This window comes from Labrus mixtus, chromosome 18, assembly GCF_963584025.1.
Source record: "Labrus mixtus chromosome 18, fLabMix1.1, whole genome shotgun sequence".
Lineage (NCBI taxonomy): Eukaryota > Metazoa > Chordata > Actinopteri > Labriformes > Labridae > Labrus > Labrus mixtus.
Genome location: NC_083629.1, coordinates 1,137,565 through 1,160,739, shown reverse-complemented (window position 1 = coordinate 1,160,739; position 23,175 = coordinate 1,137,565). Strand labels below are relative to the sequence as shown.

General features: G+C 39.6%; 1 protein-coding gene across 3 annotated transcripts in view; it reads left to right on the top strand.

Moving 5' to 3' along the window:
* Positions 1-3,970, top strand: part of lrfn5a (leucine rich repeat and fibronectin type III domain containing 5a) — a 140,160-nt gene extending 136,190 nt beyond the window's left edge. For all 3 annotated transcript variants that reach the window (XM_061062703.1, XM_061062704.1, XM_061062701.1), the window contains exon 10: positions 1,941-3,970. In XM_061062703.1, the coding sequence (XP_060918686.1) occupies positions 1,941-2,867 (927 nt within the window). In that variant the 3' untranslated portion in view covers positions 2,868-3,970. The remainder of the gene's footprint in view (positions 1-1,940) is intronic.
* Positions 3,971-23,175: the final 19,205 nt, after the last annotated feature.

Below are 23,175 nucleotides of genomic sequence, written 5' to 3'. Positions count from 1 at the left end.
TAAAATTGCTCAAGGTAACTTACATTTAAAACGTTTCATTCTTAGACAATATTCAAAAATATATTTTTCAATCGAATACATCTTTATTAATTTTACAATGTTTAAAGGAACAGTGTGCCACTTTTTGATCCAGTAGATGTCGCCCCTTGATCACAAGCATTAAATCAAAACAGTGTGGCAACACCTGCACCACTCTGAGTTTTCCTATACCTCCAACCCCACTCCCCTCGCACTTACACAAAGGAGTTATCAAATAGGAACGCACATTAATTAAGCACTAAGCGCTAAGCACAAACGGTGGACAAAACTGTCCTCGTCTCAAGCTGCAGTGTTGTGTTAACATGCTAATGCTAGCTTACTTTACCTAGCTCTTAGCTGCACATTGCATGTAAATATACACGGAATGACCATGATCTAAAAACTCTAACGTGATGTTCAAATAAGCAGTGAGTACAGTATGTTATTCTTCTTTTCTCTAGTCGCTCACTTAAACAGCTTTTATACGCAAGGCGATGAGCCGGCCGGCCGTCCCGTCCATGTAAACACGATGTAAACACGGCTCAGACAACATCACAGACAGCAGGACTCACGCGTCACTCATTGTGGACAGTCATCACTCAGAGAGATATTTACAGAGGTTACATTTATGTGTAAAATGTTGCACATTCTGCCTTTGCAGAGCCTTCGGTTTCTCCTGATTTAATACATCAGGGCCTGTATTCACAAACATTCTGAGAATCCTCTCAGAGAGCTTCTAACTTAGTTTAAGAATTCCTAGCAAGGAGTCTTAGCCTAGGAGTGATTTATGAACATTCTCAGAGCAACTCTGAGCGAGGAAGAGGCAGAAACTTTAATCTTAGTGAGGAGGCGTGGTTGACCCCATTGCTAGGCATCACACATTATTTCAGATGCTGTGATTGGTTAATCCAAAAAAACATGGAGATAAAGAGTCAAACATAAAATCTAGTCAGACATTGTGTAATTATGAACACTTTGAAATGATCATCTGTGTGATAAATTGTAAGACGTTCTTTAAAAGTATATAGCCTACAAGATGTTTGAAATCACATGTCCACTTGTGCAGCAGCTTCTTCACATGCTGATAGTTAGGTTACATCAGCAAGTAAAGAGTCTTAATTAGTTATTGGGTTCACCTGTGGAGGTAACCACATGTAGAGAAATTCAACATGTCTCACTTTGTACTGAATAAAGTCAGAGATGGATTGAAATGTCTGCACAAATATTTTTTGTCTGTTCTGCCCAACTATGAGTCAAAAATATTCTTCATGTAGTGTTTGGAGAACATTTCTCCATTTTCTCCTCATCCTGTTAAAAGTCCTCCTCACTACTCCTCACAGTTTTACACCTTAGGAGCTCTCTTAAGGGCTAAGACACTTTGTGAATAACTTTAATATTTACAAGGATCTAGTCCTAACTTTGAGGGGTTAATTCTTAGAAAATGTCCTGATTCTAAGAATTCTGTCACTAGGAGCAACTCTTACTCTTACTTACTTAAAGGCCCCAGATATTTTAGGTACATTTAAGATTTTTTTGGCAACAAATATATCCTAAATGTAAAAACCATATGACTATTATTCACTCTGATCGGGTATTGATATCACTACAATCTCTATTTTCTGTGTTTTTTGCCAACTTTTCTATTTAAATAAATGTGACGTGAAAAATAAGGTATCTTAACAGTGAAGTGTAGTTTAAATTAAACACTAAAAGGTTGACATTGTTTGTCATATAAAAACATATTTTTGACAGAAGAAGAATTGGATTATATATATAAAACTGACAGCTAAAGCAAATGCCATTAAAAAAATATGGTTATATATTGTGTCATTTTTTCCAGCCCTTTATTAAATAGTTCTTGTTTAAAATTTAAATAACACATAACATTAACACCACATTACTTTCTTGTGTTTTTTCTTCAGGTGTGTAATCCTGGTGAGGGAGGGAAAGGCGTTTCTCTGTCTATGACCAATGTTCACTCACAGACCAATGGCTCGCAGTCACAGGGATGCACGGTGACTCCCAGCGCCTCTAAACACGGCTCAATCGGATTAGACGACCTCTCAGGAGGCTCAAAGAAAAGGAGCGCAGCAGGAGGGGGAGGGGGAAAGGATACAGTGATTCAGTCCTCTGACTCTTCCCTGCCTGACTGCTCCACAGCTACGTCCCTTCTCAGCCAGCCCTGGGCCGCCAAAAGCCCAACAGCTGGAAGCGGGGAGCGAGAGAAGGGGGGTGAAGAGAGAGCTAGCATCTCTTCGCCCACCACAACCAACGGTTCACTATCTAAGCCAAAGCGGAAGCCGGCCCCAAATAAGCCGGGCTCAGTTTGCTCAAACACCTCGGCGACTCCTGAAAACCTCACCTCCCCTTCCCCTCGCCCACCTTCTTCCACCTCCTCGGCTCTTCTCCCTTCATCGATCCCTCTAGAGAATCTCAACACCAACCGCAATAACTCAACATCTCTCAACCAGACCCCGCCCCCCTTTGTACCGTCCACGTTCTCCAGCCCTCACTCCACCCCGAGCCCGGTCCCCTCCATCCGCTTCAGAGAGACGCCCATCCTGCGCAGGGCTCCTCGCGCTGTCCCCTCCGCCGCAGCCAAGTACAAGACTCTCCCGGTGGAAGAGGGAGGGAGGAGCAGGGCGAGGAGGAGGTACTCGCTCAGTGAGGGAGGCGATTCAAAGACTCACTTGCCCCATCAGGGAGCAGGAGGAGTGCCCAAATTAGGGCGTATAATGCGGAACAAAAGGAGCCAATCAATGAGCGGGATGCTGCTCCTGAAAGACGGGGATGCGGACTCAGACAGAGGGCGGTGCGAGTCGGACTGGATTCTAGAAAGCACCGTCTGAACTCGAACTCGAGTTCGCAACCATCAAACAAACTTTGGTTTAAAATCATCCACTTTTGTATGAGTGTGTGTGTGGGGTTATGTGTGTGACTTTGTGTGTTGGTTTGGATTTGTTTTGAGGTGTGTGAGAAAAGGTTCAAGTGTGTTGGCAGCACTGAATCTGTGTGCTGTTTAGAATATGTGTTTTCAGTGTGTGTGTGTGTCTTTTCCTGTTGGAGGCTTTGTTTATAGATGTGTGTATGTGTGTGTGTGTGTGTGTTTCGATGACTGCGTGTTCCTGAGTGAAAGAGAGTGAACTTTTTTTTTCTTTTTTTATCATTTTCATAACTTTTCTCCAAACTCTTCTGTTCCGTTTACAGATTTTTTCACTTTGGCAGTTTCCTATCTGTTTTCACTGGATCATTCAGCGAGCGGCTGACTCGCCTTGTCTCGTAGCGTCTTCGAGTTGTCTCATTGATTCCACTTATAGCACAAAAAGAAAACAAGACAATGGGTTTGCCACGTCATTTCCAGGATCACTGTCACCTTATCTGAAACTACCACAAAAAGGGAATTATTACAGGAAATAAAAAAAGTCAAATAAAAAAAACTGTAAAAGAACACCATTCTTACATTCACACGCCCATAGGAAGTGTGTATCAATACGGTGGCAAGAGAACAGCAGTCGGTGCCTTCTTAACCGCACTAACAGACCCTCTGACAGATGACGAAACCGGACTGAGGATTCCATACAACCACGAGCAGGGGATTGGGACGGAGGGGCCAAACAAAGAGGAAGAGAGATTTCACTAATAGCCTTTCTTACCTACTGAGGAGTACAGATGTTTCCTGACATGTAGACCAACACAAACTGAGACAAAAAGTAACAAAACAGGTGAAGACTTTAACAGACCTCGTATGAAATTGATATTTTTTAAAGGGAAGAATGAAAAAAAAAAAAAAAAAAAAAAGAAGATTAAAAAAAAACAAACCCTGTGAGCTTTTCACTGACATTGGTATACTGCAGCCTGTGTTCATCACAAGCTCCTGGAAAGCTTCTGTACAGAAAAGACAACATGTACTGTGTTGTTATGTTGTGTAAAATAAAAAGGGATAAAATGAAAACTGGAACTGTGAAAGTGTGTTATATGCATATTATGTTGAAAATGTAATCCTATAAGGAAGTTGTGTTCATGTTTGCAGGCCAAAGAAAATGTTAAATGTTTGTTTTTTTCACACTTTGACAATTAATTTATCTTTTTGTGATTCAGTATGCAAATATTGATCTAAAAAAAAAAAAACGTAAACCGATATACAAACACACACTTGTCTGAATGTTAATTAAGAGAAAATTATCTCGTTCCAAACCTCCCACTTTCCCCCAATTACAAACAATTCTAAAAGAGGGCTCCCATGAGGCCTTGTCAGTTTGCAAGTAAATACAGCTCATGGGATATGATGTTGTTTATTTCAAAATTATGAGATATTGCAGTGTAGAACAGTGTAAGAAAAAAACAAACTGGGAACCTTTTTCTCGAGGACAAACTTAAAATAAAATCTTAAAAATAGAAGCCAGATACGATGTAAGCGTGGGGCGGTCTTTGGCTCTCTATATGCTCTTATACAACACTCTGGTTAACACACCCACACTCTCTGTAATACAGTGTGAATGACAGCACAGTGTGTGAGCCTGCCTTTAATTCTCCAAACACTCAAAGTGGACATAAGAGTCAACTGCTACATATACTGCTTCATCCATTATAAGCCTGAAGAAGCTTCACCAACTGACAAGGTGCATGAAGAGTGAATGGCTTGAAGAGGTCAAAAAGCTCCAGCAACTGGGGTGCTTGTGGTGCAGTGGTTAGTGCGCGCGGCCCATGTGTGGAGGCTGTGGTCCTCAGAGCGGGCGACCCGGGTTCAGATCCAGCCTGTGGCTTCCTTCCCGCATGTCGTTCCCCACTCTCTCTCTCCCTGATTTCCAGCTCTATCCACTGTCCTATCTCTCCATTAAAAAAGTCACAAAAGCCCCAAAAAAGAAATCTTTTTTGTATGATTTAGAATTATGCACATCCAATCTAATCCAACATGAGCACAGCACTATGCAACATATACTGTAGCATAGTAACAGTGGCAATGAAAAACATCCTCATAACAGGCAGGAGCCTTAAAGCAGAACCACTCATGTTGAAAAGCCATCTGCTGCTCCTGTGTTGGTCGTGCAGAAAGAGAGATACAAGAGAGAAACAAACAGAAAATAACAACAATGAATACAACTGATTTATGGCTACAATGTCAGTAATAATGGTTAAGTAATAATGGTTACTGTGGCAGTGTATGAATGATGATGTACGTCGCTTTGGATAAAAGCGTCTGCTAAGTGAATTGTAACATTGTAAGTATTAGCGGTAACAACAAAGTGTGATAATCAAATATCAATTATTTTCATTGACTGCACAGGAGGAGTATTCATATCATGCAATGGAAATATTAATTGAAAGTATATATAACCACATGGTTTGGTTCAGGTCATCTGTGCCCCAAAAAAATAAATGATGTCCTTAAATTCGACAGGTTTACATTGAACGTTGCCAGGGGTAACTACCCACCTTGAAATCTGAGAGGACTAGTTCAGACTGCAGCATGAGCCCATACTTTATTGTGTTCACTATGATGGACAGGTTGGACAATAGGCAGGTTGTGCACACAATGTTGGGGTAATACTCTCTCAGTCAATATCCCAAAATACAAAGCTTCTTTCATTTTCTAACTGCTTAAGCAAAAAATGTTTAAAAAAAAAAAGTATGGGCCTGCAATAATGTGTGATACCAGAATTACCAAATAATGTAACATACTGAACAGAGATTATAATTTAGTTTGAATTCATGCTAAATTCACAACACATTACATTACGCTTCTATTGTTGGTCTGTTTCCTGCCAACATCACAAATGAAAAATCAACATCTAATAAGATAGAGGCCCTCATTTTCACTGTGGCACACAGTTTTTACAACAGCCTATATGAATCCAACAGATCAACACACGGGATTGGTGGCCTTTTCAATAAGTGTTCTTTAACACTGTCCACACCTGCATGCTAGCGCTTACTCATTCTGGGTCTGAAAATGTCAAGTTTGGCAGTTATTTGGATCATTCAATAGGACAGGCTGATTACTCAGATTCAATCTTTCTATGTATTTTCTGGTGTTTTTTTAGCAAGGATTTTGAGATAACTTTCTCAAAACCAAAAACTAAAGAAAATGGAAAAATGGAAAATGAACCCAAGTTATTTTAGAATAGAGCAAATAGGTTAGTTGTGCAATACCGAAGCCACATTATCCATTTTTTGTTTTTGTTTCTTTTACTCGGTTTCCATGATACATTTCTGTGGTTTTCTTGAAATCGGTTTTTCGGAATTCGATTTATTTGGTTATCCCAGTGTAACAACACAGGTTTCCCATAATAACAAGTTCATTTCTCAAGATCTGGAGTAAGCAGCTAATGTACCCATTTCCACAAGAAATGTATTGATGGATGTCTGCTTAAAGCTTCATTGTGAAGGCAACATAGTTTAACATGTAGCACAGGGTATAAGTACCAAATTCAGACATCTATCATATCCTGCTATTAATACTCTTATTACAGCAATATGACACACTTGAACACCACAAGATGCTATCATTAGTCCCGCACCTTGGGTAACAAGGCAACCTGGGGGCCACTATGGGTGAAGTCACTATCACTTAACATCAAAGGAGGAAATCGATTCACTTTGCAATGAAATTACTGAAAATGATTTGAGACGAAACAGTTCTGACAGGCTATTGCAAATGGATGTTCTCACTTCAATTATCAGACATTGCTGTTTTAATGGAAGTAAATTGAATTGACTGAACTGAAGGTGAATCATTGCTGACCTTAGTTACCATATTTCGGTGGTCATTCTGGGTTTTCAGCACAACTGGACCCTCACTCTGAGTAATAAATGATTAGTAATGAATTCCACTCATAAACCACCATGTTGAATCCTGACAAAGTTATTTAATTAAAAAGAAAGAGATACAGACTCAAGCCCTGAGGAATTTAAATCGAAATGACCCCCCCTCTGCTGCACTCTTTTCACATTCAGGTTCTCTCCCTGGATTTAAATTTCAATAGCTGATGACGCCAGCAGACATCAGGTGAATATTTAAACAGGAAGCCGAGCCACTCGAGAGTCATACGAGAAGACAAGAGGGGAAATAATTCTCCTGGTTTAATCCTTGTTAAAACGCCACTGCCTCTGCACGATAGCACCTGCACCTCCTCACTTTACAAGTGTGCCAGTGTTGTCCTGGTTAGAGACTCCTTTACTTTCCAATGCCTTGCTCAAAAATGGGGTATGAAATTGAGGGTTAGGTATATCGATATTTAAACCAACAGCAAAAATAAAATACACCCTTCCCTTCAGCTTTACTTCAGAAGCTCCGCCCCCAAAATGAATGAATGTTCAGTGCCAGGGACAGAGGCGTTGCTTGTCAACAGGCAAGGCAGGCAACTGCTTGGGGGCCCCAGGCCAGTATGGGAACCCCAAGGTCCTGATTAACTTTAAACCACAGCCGTGGCTCAAAATGTGCACATTTTTGCAATGACAGTAGGAAACCTCCCTCAGCGGGCCCCATCCTACAGCTCTGGATCATATAGTAGTTGACTGAATGATTCTTGTCTAGCCCTAAATATGGGGGAGGGACGTCCGGTAGATTATTTTGTTGGTGTGGCATTATTTGTAACATAATGGGAATGAACGCCATTTGGACGGCCCCCTGTGAGTCTCTGCCTTGGGCCCAAACAGACTCCAGAAACGCCAATAGCCAGGGAAACAATTCTAATACCTTGTTTATAACAAATATTGTGGCCACATTCTGAGCATTTGTCAACACTGTATCAGATAATTATATTCCTGGTTGGCATGGATGTTGTTAAAATAGATTAGTAGGTAGCCGTGGACAGAGGTCAGGGTTGACTCCCTTAACCTTTCATGTTGCTAATTCCTGGAATAGTGTTGTGTGGCAATGGGAGTATTGGATTAGAATTTCACATCCCACCTTTAAGCTGTAAATGCTTCATGGTAAGAGGCTTTGGAGTGTAAGATCCCTCCCTTTTCCCCTCATTCCTTATTTTCTATAGCACCTTACTCTTTCACTTTTCCCTCCTTCCATTCTGGGTTTCTGTCATTTATCACTTTGTATTTGTTGCATATATTACAGCAGCTTCTGTGCAGTCTGTGTTACTTTGTGTAGCACTAGAAGAAGCTGAAATTAATTCTCGACATTTACACTCGATTGAAACCACTAAATACTCCTCCACATTGTGAATAAGGTGCAACAAGAAGAAATTGATGAGTAAAGTTTACTTGGAAACTCCGGAGACACATGATCCATGACTGGGGAGCAGAACCTGGCAGAGCACTCTAATGGAGGCCATCTGATCGAGCCCCAGCAGAGGTTTGAGTCATCTGGTGCTAACAGGAGCAGGATGGCAGAGGAGCCCAAGAGACGAGAAACAAAAAATGAGGAAAACAGTGTTTGTTTCAAGAAAAACAGTTAGAACGACCATGGCTGAAAGAATGTAGTGTTTAAAGGCATGACAGAGCGGGATTGAGCAGAGCCAATGCCGTACTACAGAAGTCCAGTTTTAATGTTGCTTACTTAAGTCAGTGCTGCATGATCCAGATTAGTTTTAGAGTAAACAAAACCTTCAACAGGAATGTTTGTATGAAGATTGACGTCTCATGGTGGAAAAAAACAGCCATCTGCTCTTGGCTACTCTTTGGATCCAGGTAAAGTCTCCATCTGTTGCAGAGTAAAGGCTCAGACACCAGCTTTCCAAATCCAAAATTAAATTAATTAATTAATCCTCAAATTAATACATTTCTATGGAATTGGTTTGGCGCGAGGGGAAGTCAATTTGTATGCATTCTTTTTATTGTTGCACTTTTTTGCAGACATATAAATGCACACAAATTGCAAATAAAATCAACCTCTGTAGGACACTGAGGTTCCCCTATGCCTTCAACAGACGGGAACATTATACAAAAAGTTATGAATCTATGGGAAATGTTTTGTTAAATAAGATACATTTGGCTTATAATCAGTTGATGTTTAAAGAAAGGACATTAAGGGCCGTATTGTACACTTGGTAACTGGTAAATGGACTTTAGCTCATAAAGCGCTGTTCTAGTCTACTCAAAACACTTTTACACTGCAGACCACACCGACCCATTAACATCCATTCACACACTGATGACAGAGGCTGCTATGCAAAGTGACAATCAGCAGCCCAAGCACAAGACCGGCCTGACGGCAGCAGCCGTCTCGCCACTATATTTATATTTTTTCGCCATTATCAGCTTTCTCCATAGAGCCTGTTAGCATAGCTTGCAAGCAATATGGCAGACAGTTAAGCAAAAATGGTCATTTTGCGTCACTGGAAGCTTCTTTTCAGACTCAGAAATACAAAGATTTCTCATCTTAGGGGAAAATGAGGGCGGGATGCACGACCATTCAAAAATACTACCAGGTTTCTAATGATACAAAGATTAATGCTAATGGGTGAAGTATACCTTTAATGTTACACCCAAAAACACACCTATATATGATCAAGCGACTTGACCAAACTAATATTCGCTCTGCGCTCAGATTGTGGAGCGCATAACTAGCAGAATATAGAAGGACATGCCCCAAATCCCTTTTCACCTTGCTTTAAACACCGTGCTTTACACTGTCAAAATCAGGCCCTAAAGCTCCTATAAGGAGGATTTGAGCTAGTTATGAAACAGACTTAAATCAATACTCATGTCTCCATATGACCTACAGAATCAAAAGAGACCATCAACCTACAAGACCGGTTATTTCTTTATAAAATTACTTTTAATACCTGAAAGCACTGCTGCAGGGTAGGTGTCAGTCAAAGCAATTATCAGCAAGCTGTGGAAAGAGAGTTTTTTTGCAACAGTGATTAATAATTTAAAAAATGTTGCACTAATTTCCATGTTATAATTTAAATGAATTCATTTGTTGGGAGTTTGCCAGCTGTTAAATATCTAACTATTCCCATAGGTAGTGGTAAATAAGAGAATTCTTCCCATGAAATTATAAATGATAAGTTAGAAAAAGAAAAAGATAGACTTTTCTTTTAAACTGTAGGGGATTATTTATAGTATAGTGATTGATCACTGTTATTAATGAGTAATGTTTTTAACGACTGGACTTGAATTACATTCTGTAACAAAGACATAAGACTCTTTGGTGTATGTGTGTGTGTCCGTGTTTCAGTGTGTTTCTGTGTGTTTCTGTGTGTGTGTGTTTGTTCCTGTCTGCTATGTATCCTCCATCACAGTATCAGGTAGTCTTCTCCTCCCACCTTCTTAGACCATCCATAAGGTTATATGAGCATCCAACCAGGTGTAGTATTGAATCTTGTATGGACACACACACACACACACACACACACACACACGCACAGACATGCACACACACACACACACACACACACACACACACACACACACACACACACACACACACACACACACACACACACACACGCACACACACACACACACACACACAAAGACACACATGATATCTTGTGGCTTTGCTGTAGATTTCCCAGTCTGAATTATCTGGGCCTTCAGGGACTGTGGTGTTGTATAATGAGGCGAACACTAATTATTCCACAGTGTGTATGTGTGTGTGTGTGTGTGTGTATGTGTGTGTCTCAGACTATGTGCAAACTTGAGCACATGTTTTTATCCATCTAATTGTCTTTGCTTTACCTCTGGGATCAACTGTCAAACTAAGGGATTAAATGAGAGGTAAGAATTTGACATTATAAGTAAATGGTTTGTCTCAAGAGTAGACAAAAAGTGTGTAGATGGTGAATGGTTTAGGGACCATCAGAAGTAACTCATCACATTCATACACATTCATACTTGGCCGAGGAAGCAGCAGGAGAAACTTGGGGTTAAGTGTCTAAAGTCACATCGGACATGTGGCTGCAGGAGCTGGGGCTCAGACTGATGACCGACTCTACCAACAAAGTATATAGTCTATCTATAATGAGGAGAGTGTCAATTAAACCCTGTTGTACACTATACAACTTCAGGTGGATTTAGACCACATTTAGACCACCGGCATCCGTCGTGCAGTGTACACTGAGGCACGACAGCACACCACTGTTTAAACAGCTGCTCCCGACTGGTCGGATGGATTTCTGACCTGTTTTTGTATTTTTTGGTCGAATGACTGTACACAGTCAGCCACAAGCTGATTCACCGGCTCAGGGAGTTTTTTCAGGTCGTACAGTGGGGGCGCATAAATCCTGAGCTTTGGTTGTGTGGTGTAAACGAGTCAGTCGTACAGTGTGAGGTGACATCTCACCATGACTTTATACAGTCATACAGATAACTCCAAGGAGTAGCTACTTGGCCCAACCAAGAAATAGCTCGGCAGGGATCAGCTTCAGATTTTTTTATCAAATTCAAAAATGAATCTAGTAGTAGTAGAAATGTGAAATACTTTTTGAAGTTGGTGCCTTCTTGGCTGAGAAAAGGAAGAGAGTGTCTTTTTGGCTCATGTGGATGAAAGACACCAAATCCCAGAATGCACAGCACCACAGGCCACTCCCACTAAGGTCAGGTTTACAAACATATTTACTTCAACACATAAGACCATTTCCTCAACTGATTCAGAAATTTCTCCCAGAATTGATCTTGGAAATTCCTGTCAGAAAACAGACTCTATGTCTGTGTCCATAGACAAACAGTGAGAGCACCGACACTACCAGTCCGCCCCAGCTCGAGCCGGCCCTGGCTCCTCGTCCTCACCAAAAATCGCCATTTTGCGTCACTGGAAGCTCCTTTTCAGACTTAGAAATACAAAGATTTCCCATCTTATGGGAAAATGAGGGCAGGATGAACGACCATTCAAAAATACTACCAGGTTTCTAATGATACAAAGATTAATGCGAACCTGTTTCCAGTCATTATGCCAATAAGCCAACCATCTCCTGACCATCACTTCATATTAAGTTGCAGATTTTTGAGTGTTATCATTTATATGATCTATTGATACTGATTGACAAAAATGATTGCCTTATGCCAACCTTTCTTTATATTGGCAGTGTGTTTTTTTTCTAAATCTTAATATTGTAAATATTTTCTATATCCCCCCTCACCTTGTTGGGAATTTAAACACATATAAAGACAAAACATCAGGATAACAGGAATTCCCCTGATTGCCTCACATTATTTGTCCTGTTTTTTGACATTTAGAAGAGTTTAATTTTGATGTATTGCCACCCAGGTGTACCAGTATAAAATGTCTTTTGAATTAAAGTTGTAAATGTGCTTTTAAAACTACTTAAAAAGTGATTTTATCAAGACTAATAGAAACATAAACAAGCCCTTTATACATTTTTAGCTTTCTGACTTAATATGTTGCAGCAGAAATGATTGGACTGTATGCAATGGGCATGCTGCAGCTTTGACATGTGCAGGGTTTGACTACACCATGTTGACTCGGGATCATTTACAGCAGCATGGATCATTTTCCATTTCACCATCCTTGCCCCGGTTAATAAATATGGATTCAAACCCCCTAATCTATTTCCTCCCTTATCCCAATTCCCTTTTCTGCCACGCTACCATCCCTCCTTTTCATGCCCCTCCTCTTTTCATCCTTCCCTTGCCTTCTTCCACACTAAAGAGAAAAAAGGAACCAAAATATGTAAAAAGTCAGATAGCGTGAAGTATTCAAATGGTCCCCCAGGGAAGTGCTGCAGGGTAGTGTACACTTAAGGTGCTTTGGGAAGAAGGGTGGAGAAATGGATGACAGAGTGGTGGAGAGCTGTAGGAGCACCTCCCTTGTCCTTTCATCCATCCGTCGAGCACTCTCACCCTCCCAAAGCCTCTTAAGTGTAGTCGGCTCTGCCACTGTTTTTTAACATTTCTCTGTGTATGAGCAAGCCAGACATCCTCCGCACAGTGTGATGCTGCAGGAAGGTGTTTGTTCTCTCATTTCACCCGTTCAAACTCTGTTTACCGCGTGAGCTGCGTGACTAATTGGTTAGCGAGAAAAATGTAAGAGGCGACGGCAACTCTGTGCAACAGTGTGTATTTTGTTTCCGGGGAGCCTTCAGAAGAGCTTCAAGAGAACACTATCTGCAACTGAGCCAGTCGCTCCTTTATACTGTCATCCTGTTGTTGGCTACCGTGTGACAACCCTCACAAAGCTTATTTTAACACTGCTGAGGGCTTGGAGGAGAAGTTAGGCAGAGAAGTTTTCAGCTACTTTCAGGCAGGGGGAATACAATAAGTCCAAAAATACAGTATGTCTGTATATGTAAGATTGTTTCTTGAATTTAACGTCCGGGACTGAGAGTTCATCTACTTTTTTTGTTTCCATACCAAGTGCTTTGAGCTCTTTTAGTTTCTTACATCTTTTTAAATCTTTGGTTCCTCTTGGTCTCAGCTCGTGTTGTTGGGTTCTTGTGTTGTTGGGTTCTTATGATGGTTCTTGTGATGGTTCTTATGATGGTTCTTATGATGGTTCTTGTGATGGTTCTTATGATGGTTCTTATGATGGTTCTTATGATGGTTCTTGTGATGGTTCTTATGATGGTTCTTATGATGTTCTTATGATGGTTCTTATGATGGTTCTTATGATGGTTCTTATGATGGTTCTTGTGATGGTCGTCTTTGGGTTCTTTTCTGTTGAATTGTATTGAATTATTTTTTGTATTTTTCATTTGTTATGTTCTTGCTGTTGTTTATGTTCTTCTGTGTTTGGTTTAGTTTGTTCTTGTTTTTGCTGTTTGTCAAAGCACTTTGTAAACCTGTGTTTTTAAAAGGTGCTATATAAATAAATATAAATATAATAAATTATTATTATTATTATAATGTAATTTCAAAATTAAATTCAGTTGTAGTATTACTTTGCTGGTCACTCAGGCTAACTACAACTGACACATAACTTTCCAACCACAAAGTAGTTAGTAGCCCTTTTATTTAAGGTACATTAATAACACTTCACAAACTGTATTTTGCATCTAATTAAACAGAAATTACATTTAATATTTTCTGTTAACGAGGGTAAACAAACACAGCTTTGCCATAATTTGACACCATGAGCTAACAACATCATACAACTGCTGTGATCAGACAACACACCAAAAGTAAACTAATGAGCAAACCAAAGAACTGATTCTAATACCCCTGTAGTCATTTCAAGATCTTAGTCTAATTATAAATCAAGTTCATTGGCAAATTTAAAGCTTCGATTGGATACAACTTGACACCATTATACTCTCACAACGTGTTATCTTTTTGCTTTGTGTCATGGTTTGGGGACCGGTCTCTTTCAGCGTCTGAATCAAATGATAAAATTGTCCAGTAGATTGATTGGAGAGTCACAGCTGAACCAAGAATCTCTGGACACTAGACAGTTGAAGAGGATAGCTGTTTCTATTTTAAAAGATGATTCCCACCTTTTCAATGGTGAATTTCAGATTTTCCCATCAGGACGTGAGTATAAAGTACCATCCTGTATTACCAAGCGATACATAAACAGCCATCAGTGAAATCAACAAGTCAATACAATACAGCTCTGATACTGTGGAGTAAACTTCTATATGTGTATTGACTATTTCTGGATCTTTCTTTTTGATGATGGTATATTGTATTCCTGTCTAGTTTTCATTCATCTTGTTTCTACTGATGGCTTATTGTTTCTCTTGTGTTATACCTCAGGGTTACCTCTTAGTCTTCAGTGCTATCATAACTTTGTCTGCCATGTCTTGTCCTGTACTTTTTGTTTGTATAAAAGGAGGCAGACTCATTCACCGTAAAATGAATGAATAACTACCTATGGGTACAAATAAAGCAATTCAATCAACCCGACCCAACTGAAACCCAACCCACAACCCAAACCAACTCAACACTAGCCAACCCAACCCAATCACAACCAGTTAATCTAATAGACCATTAGACACCTACCTTACAACTCTTAGGTTGATGCCATCTCATCCTGGGTTAACCAAAAATATAGACCCAAAAAAAGGAAGGATTATGCCATCGTGATGTCACCCATTGGTATAACACATGGCTTATTTAAACCCTCAAGTTCAGAGTTTGGCTGCTGTCCTTTTAGAAAAATTCAGTCCAAATGAAGTTATTATCCATCGAAGAAATAACCTATAGACCAAAAGCATATTTTGTACTTAACTCTGCTGTAAAATTGAGCCATGTAATATTGGGGACTGACTTTTTTGGGAGTCAGCCTCGAGCAGCCACTTTACTACAAACTGAATTCATATTACAAGTGAAGTTTGACTTTTGGTTTCACAGAGGACTCCAACTCAACTTGAAAGTTAAGTGTTGTTTGTATCATTTCTGATGCTTTTTTTCATCCTTTAGCTCTGATTCAACTTTTAGGGTGCACTAACATTAGGCCCAGTTGTGTTTATATTGTTTCTAGAAATATGTTTAAGTGAAGTACATGTGATGTATGTAACTGTTCTTGATTTGCAGTGATTGCTAAATGCATTGAATTGTGAGAGGCAGGTTCTACTATCCTCAATTAAGTCAGGAAGTCATTCAAACATTGCCTTGAGATTTGTCACATAATGGAAATAAAACCATTCATCAAAACACAAGACCTTCAAAGTGGATTGAATATTCAAGGTCAGATGATTCAGTGTAACAAAGCAGATTATCCGCCTTTACGGCAAAACAGTCACAACCTCCTTCAACAATGAGGTGCTATTCTTGTTCCATTCCATTTCTTACCAACACATTAGTACATGTATTTGGTTAGAAATCACACAAAGCTAAACATAACAGACTTCTTGACAATAAATGAAGTCAGATCCACTTACACAACCATTTACGTAAGCCGCCTTCTCTCAAGGGTATTTTATTTTTAGTGTTGATCGTCACTCCTTTCTGTCATGGCATTCAACATCGTGGGTAAATATATGCAAAGAAGCTTTTTTATAGAAGGTTAAATACAAAGACACATGAAATAACAAAGTCAATAGTTGTATCCATTTTGTTTAAGTTTTACAGCAGATTTCTTTCCCGTTAGTGGTTTGGTTATTATGCCCTGAGCTTTGAAAGCCTACAGGAAAACAAGATGTAAAGAGCCTCTGTTGTTCCCTGTTCAGTCCATTTGCCTAACACAAAAACAGTGTTGCTGACTTGACACTTTGAGCGCATTTAATAGAATAGCCTTCGAAATATGAATCTCCATGTTTCCATTTAAGGGGATTTTGAGGTGATGTTCATTTCTGTCACAACACATTAACTCACATTCACACACTCACACACTGGGTCACAGATACTCACTTACTTTGTCACATATATGCTGATGCACTCTTATTTTCATGCACAAGCACATCATCACAGTTAGCCGGTGCATGCTGACACACCCATTAGGCATTTCTTCTGGCATGCAAGACAACAAGATGAGGGCAGAATAATTTGACTCACTCACACACACACACACACACAAGTAAGGGCTACTGTGGATCATGCAAAGTCGTCGTCTCCCAACCGGGGATGTGTCCCTGGGCAAGACACTTAACCCCAAGTTTCTCCCGCTGCTTCTTCAGTGGCGAGTGAATGTGTATGAATGGGATTATCTATATAATGTCAAATTCTATCCTCTCATTTAATCCCTCAGTTTGACAGTTGATCCCACAGAGGTAAAGCAAAGACAATTATAAAGACAAAAACATGTGCTCAAGTTTGCACATACTCTGACATACTCACGCACGCACACACACACACTCACTCACACACACACACACACACACACACACACACACACACACACACACACACACACACATACACACTGTGGAATAATTAGTGTTCGCCTCATTATACAACACCACAGTCCCTGAAGGCCCAGATAATTCAGACTGGGAAATCTACAGCAAAGCCACAAGATATCATGTGTGTCTTTGTGTGTGTGTGTGTGTGCGTGTGTGTGTGTGTGTGTGTGTGTGTGTGTGTGTGTGTGTGTGTGTGTGTGTGTGTGTGCATGTGTGTGTGTGTGTGTGCGTGTGTGTGCGTGTGTGTGTGTGTGTGTGTGTGTGTGTGTGTGTGTGTGTGTGTGTGTGTGTGTGTGTGTGTGTGTGTGTGTCCATACAAGATTCAATACTACACCTGGTTGGATGCTCATATAACCTTATGGATGGTCTAAGAAGGTGGGAGGAGAAGACTACCTGATACTGTGATGGAGGATACATAGCAGACAGGAACAAACACACACACACAGAAACACACAGAAACACACTGAAACACGGACACACACACATACACCAAAGAGTCTTATGTCTTTGTTACAGAATGTAATTCAAGTTCAGTCGTTAAAAACATTACTCATTAATAACAGTGATCAATCACTATACTATAAATAATCCCCTACAGTTTAAAAGAAAAGTCTATCTTTTTCTTTTTCTAACTTATCATTTATAATTTCATGGGAAGAATTCTCTTATTTACCACTACCTATGGGAATAGTTAGATATTTAACAGCTGGCAAACTCCCAACAAATGAATTCATTTAAATTATAACATGGAAATTAGTGCAACATTTTTTAAATTATTAATCACTGTTGCAAAAAAACTCTCTTTCCACAGCTTGCTGATAATTGCTTTGACTGACACCTACCCTGCAGCAGTGCTTTCAGGTATTAAAAGTAATTTTATAAAGAAATAACCGGTCTTGTAGGTTGATGGTCTCTTTTGCTTTTGAAGGTCATAGAAACCATATGCAAATATATTTCCTGCCAAATTAAAGGATAGAATACAACTTTTTGTGTTTGTTTTTAAATATGTCTACATCCATTGTTTTTCCATAACAGAGCTGTAACTTGACATCACATTATTTTGCTGTCCCTCCTCACTTCATGCTATATGTATACATTTCTGCTAGATTGTTATACCCTGAAGCTCAAAGTGTGCGATCAATATTTTTTCAACGGGTCACCTTACTTGTGCTGAGTGGACATGCATTACTGGAATACCAACATATTGATTACAGAGAGGCAGAAAAAAAGTCATAATACAGTGAAGGACAAGAGCATCAAATAATTCAAAAAGTGAAACGTAGTGCACAGCTGGACCCTGCATGTGCTGCCAAACTCCACAGATGCTAGTAAAAGTTGATTGTCATTGGCTGTGTATCCTGTATACAAATAAATCCTGTATATCAATCTGGATTTTCTGAGGGGATCCAGGTCCTTTTTTATGCTGTATGTGTTATATGTCACATGGCATTTAAACACCTTGCATCTTTGAGGGGAAAAAAATAGCAATCAATCTCAAACTTTAGTACAGTGCAAAATGAGAACAGTGGGAGTCTAATGTGAATATAATATTAATTATTGAGCATTCAAAAGACGTTGAAAGTTAACATATGCACTCCTCAAAATCATCAGAAATTCTTAGACGAGTCTGCCTCTGAAATTTTACTTTTTAATCTCAATGGTAACCAACCTGGTTAAATAAATGTTAAATAAAAATAATAAATACTGAAAAGCTGGCTACACTTTGTTGGCAGATGTCACGCTATTACATAGCTGACGCAACTATCTCCATCTGGCTTACACTCCGCTTACCAATTGAGGGTACGGTTGGCTGTGGAAACGCAAGCAAGTTCAGGATTTACCGTACTGAACTGTACCACACTGTACTGAACCAAACCGGACTGCTTGGTGGAAACGGGGCTATAGCAACCTCTGCCATCAGTGTGTGAATGTGTAGGTGTGACCTGCAGTGTAAAAGCACTTTGAGTAGGCAGAAGACTAGAAAAGTGCTAAACAAGCTCAAGTCCATTTATTATTCTATTTTATATATACATATTTATTATTAACCATTTATTAAACGTTTAAGGTAAAGACACAATTCAGCATTTCCCAACATTTTTAGTAGTTTTATGAATGTGTGAAGACACCATTAGAAAACATTATTGCCACACTTTATTCTAGAAGTATCTAAATTATTATTATTTCGTTGATGGTTTTGGTTTTCTCATAAAGTCTTTGATTGACTTGAAGGAAGAACATATTGTATTAAAGCTGACTTATTCTAATTTTAAAACTCCCATTATCATATGCAGGCAAAACATCTGAACAGACTGAGGATCTCTCTTCCTTTTGGAAAAGTGGTGAATATCTGGACAAAATGTATTTATGTTTACGTCCACCTTTGCTTTGGATGTTCAGAGATGGAGGTAAACCCACCAGGAACGAAGATGAAGAATGTATTTTTTTTACTACAGCTAAGTAAACTTCCATTGAGGACATGTGAATTGTTGTTTTCAATGCAGTTTCTCTGTGACAGCCTTTATTAGAATCCAGCCTCAGTGTCACAAAACCAGCAGCAAAAAAAGCATCAAGAGTTTTACCTCACATGGAATTAGTGAAAGGATAATGTTAATAGATGGAAAATATTTATCAGAAGTGTTTATACTGGATCTTCAGAAAAATATGTCAAAAATCAATGTCAAGGGGGTGAAGAAGAAAAAGAAGGGAGAGGGTAAACACAGGTATAGTCTCTCCCTTTCCATTCCACTTCTGCTGTAATTGTCTTTCTCTCCCTCAGCCCATCTCCTCAACCATTCGTTACTTCACAGTACTGCATGCAGGCTTTGCCAATTTACAATACTCTACTATGAGACTATGCCCTTCAACCCCTCTCTGCAAATGGATGGATGAATGGTAAGTGCAAAGATATTCAAACAGAGAAAAACGAGAGTGGATGTAATGGTAGATTGAGAGGGAGAGGAGAGAGGGCTGAAAAGATGCATAAATGCATGTGATTTAAGTAGATGGGAGGTTGATCAGGGAGGGGTAGACAGGACAGCAGGAGAAAGAGGAATATATGTTTTTTTAAACTCAGTAGGCACTCAGCATAAGAGATAGAGAGAGAGAGGGGGAAAAGAGGTCAGTTAAAGAAAGGGACAAAATTGCTGGCTATTGGTACCATTCAGAGACCAGAGACATTGACAGCCCCACAGTGACTTTTAGCTCTTAAATAGTGATATGTGATTCTTCAACAGATGGTTTGAAACAAATGCCTCCTAGATCTGTCCTCCTCTCGACTCATGGAGCCAGCCCCCTGCTCTGAGCTCAGCTTAAGGTTTGCTTTTCTCTAGCTTCAGTGAGTTATACCTGCCTTCTCCCTTTACATAACAACAAAACAACGCTCAGAGTTCCTCACAAAATCATTAACCTGAATTCCAATGGATTTTGGAAAATTAGGGCTACATTCCAAGGGTATAATGTAATAAGCCTAAAATAAAAAAGTGAATCACGCTTCGTGGTCACACCGTGATACTTCAATTCAGCAAGTCAACCCCGGAATATCTAATGATGTATTCAGCATTAGAGGCAACCTCTGGTGTTGAAAAATGAAGCCAATGCGGTAATCATAAATTCTGCTAATCCTCGACTGTCCACTCAGGCCTGGCTGCAGAAGCCCCAAAAGTCTCATACACACCCGTTCAAAATTGTCAGCGTCAAGCGTTTATTCTGAATTCACCTCACTAACAGCAACTATTGCTTCATATAGGCCATTTAGGAAAAGCAAGGCAAGACAAGACATCAAAAAGCATCATGACAGAGGAAAGAAAAGAAACATTAGAAAAGAAAATGTAAAAATCACTGAAATTATTCAATCTGAAAATATGTTCAAATAAAAATAATTAAAATGAAATACATTTAAATAAAATAAAAGTAAAAAAAGAGTTTAAATAATGATAATTACAGTGCAGAGTAAAAGTTTAAAATCTTATCAAAGCTGTTTAATGAAAGTCAGCTGTAAACACGTGTGTCTTCAACCTCCATTTAAAAGAGCTGAGAGTTTCAGCAGACCTGCAGTTTTCTGGGAGCAAGGCCTATATGATCAATATCCGACCAAACTGAGCTTCACAGCAAGACTAGACACTCCAAACCACTTCCTGTAAACATGGCTACATAGCAATACGTTTTTGCTACACTGGAAAATGTCTCTGAAAATTGCATAGAAATGGAATGAGAAAGGCCTTGTGATTCTACCTGCTGCTGAAGAGTGGTTTCATCATGACTTCCAACTCCTTGGTATGTCCATGTGAGCAGTGAGCTGGTTATCAGCGCTCAGATGCCTCTAGTGTTGAAGTACTCGAAACCGGTCTTGGGCTCAAGATCATCTTTTGGAGTGCTCTGTCTCCTCTTGGAATCAACATTTTTTTACTTGGTATTGTCTCGGTCTCAGACTGGGCAGACTCTGGATTTTAAATCAAGACCGGTCAAGACCATCTCTGATAGGCTATTTGTCCACGTCATTACTGTGATTAGAAGGAAAATGCCACTTTTTAAAAGAAGGAATAACTTAAATTCATACGTAGTTGGATTTTTAACCCCCTGTTATGGCCCCAACTTTCCGGTCTAAGTGAGTGACACGCCCAATGCACACAGGATGATGATTTTTTATTGATATTTATGGTCTGGTCTTGGTCTTGTCTCAGTCTTGGAGCACTCTAGTCTCGGGTATGTCTTGGTCTGGGTTAGTGTGGTCTAGACCAGTGGTTCCCAAAGTGGGGGTCAGGACCCCCTGGGGGTCGCGAGACACTGGGAGGGGGGTCGCGAGTTGCCTTCCATAAACAAATACAAACTGGAAATGACTTGAAATGACATATTTTACCTATTATTGTGAAATTACATACAAAAATGTTGTTCAATTAGTTTAAGGCTGCTGTATTTTTTATTGTTGTTCTAATGTCAGTGTTTAGATAGGCCCATTAGTGCGTGCTGCTGTGTGCACCATTATGCTTTAACCACTTCCAGGGACAGAAGTCCCCGGTCTCTCGTATCGTTATTGGGGTCCAGGGATGAAAAATTTGGGAACACCTGGTCTAGACTACGACACTAGATGCCACATATCAGTTCTATGGAAGTTCAACATCCTTATTCACATAATTATACATTTCATGTGAGCTGGCTGACTGGATTTTTATTGAAAAGATACTAAAATTAATGGTAAATAAGTGTGCACTGCATTTTGCATTCAGTGTTTTTAAGAGTGAGACTTCTGTCGTTAATTCCCGGGCACATGTCTCTTGTCTGAGCTATAGAATAAATAAACCTTCAGAGCAAAGTTGTCAAATAATTACAACCTAAACACATCCTGTCAAATTCATCACCAACCACAGGTCATAATTTACCTGATTTTCTATTTGTACGGGAGTGACATTTAAGACTGTAATGTAAAGGAAAAAGAGAGAGAAGTGTAGTGTGAGAATAACCGGGTACGAGAAAAAAACAGATGGCAAGATGATAAGGGAGAAAAAAGAGAAAGACATGGTGCAGAGACAGAGAGAGAGTACAGGGAGAAAGATGGGCCAGAGTAGCTGCAAAGATCAAAGTGTATTGAGTTGGCTGTTTGTTTTATCAATCCAATATTTCCTGGTACAACACATGAGGGAGTGCTGGAGGAACAGAGGGAAAGAAAATTCACACAATCAAAGCAGGGCAGTTTACTGTGTTTTGGTGGATATTAGGTGTTATTGCTCTTTAAGAGTTGAGAGTGTGTGTGTGTGTGTTTTATACAAGTGTGTGAGTGTTTGTTATGAGTGTGTGCGTCTGTAAATATGTTAATATAACCTTTGACTCTTTCTATTGAACATCTTTGCATGATATCATTTACCTTTGGAAGATGATATGATGTTTTCAATCGATCAATCAGTCATTGTGCAGATCACATCTGAGTTGGAGTGTCATTAACATGAGGCGGGCTAATGAAGCCACTTCCACACTGAATGAATCAGATGAAGTAAGAACAAATATCTGCCTACTGTACGTGCCTACTGAACAATAGGTACTAACAGTATACTGCACAGATAGAAGGGACTGTCTACTGTCACATTGTAACTTTAAAATTCAGAAGCACTCAGTGAGAATAAGCTTAGAAATTATGATTTAGTCTACTGACCAAGTTTGACAGACAGAGGAAAAAGCAATAATAAAACTTCCATAAAGAGCACATAGAACTTAAAGAGGACATAATATACCCCTTCTCCACCTTTTCAAACAGTCCCCTGTGGTCTAGCTGAAACATCTGTTCTGTGCTTTGGTCAAAATATAACATGAATCAAGCACCAGAGGAGGTTTATGACCCTGTATAAACCAGCTCTCTCAGAACGCTCCGTTTTGGTGTGTGTGTCTCTTTAAATGCAATGAGCCCCCCCCCCCCCCGAGTTTTCCCCAGTAGACATCACTCCTCTGTAGTGAGAATAAAAATGGCCGA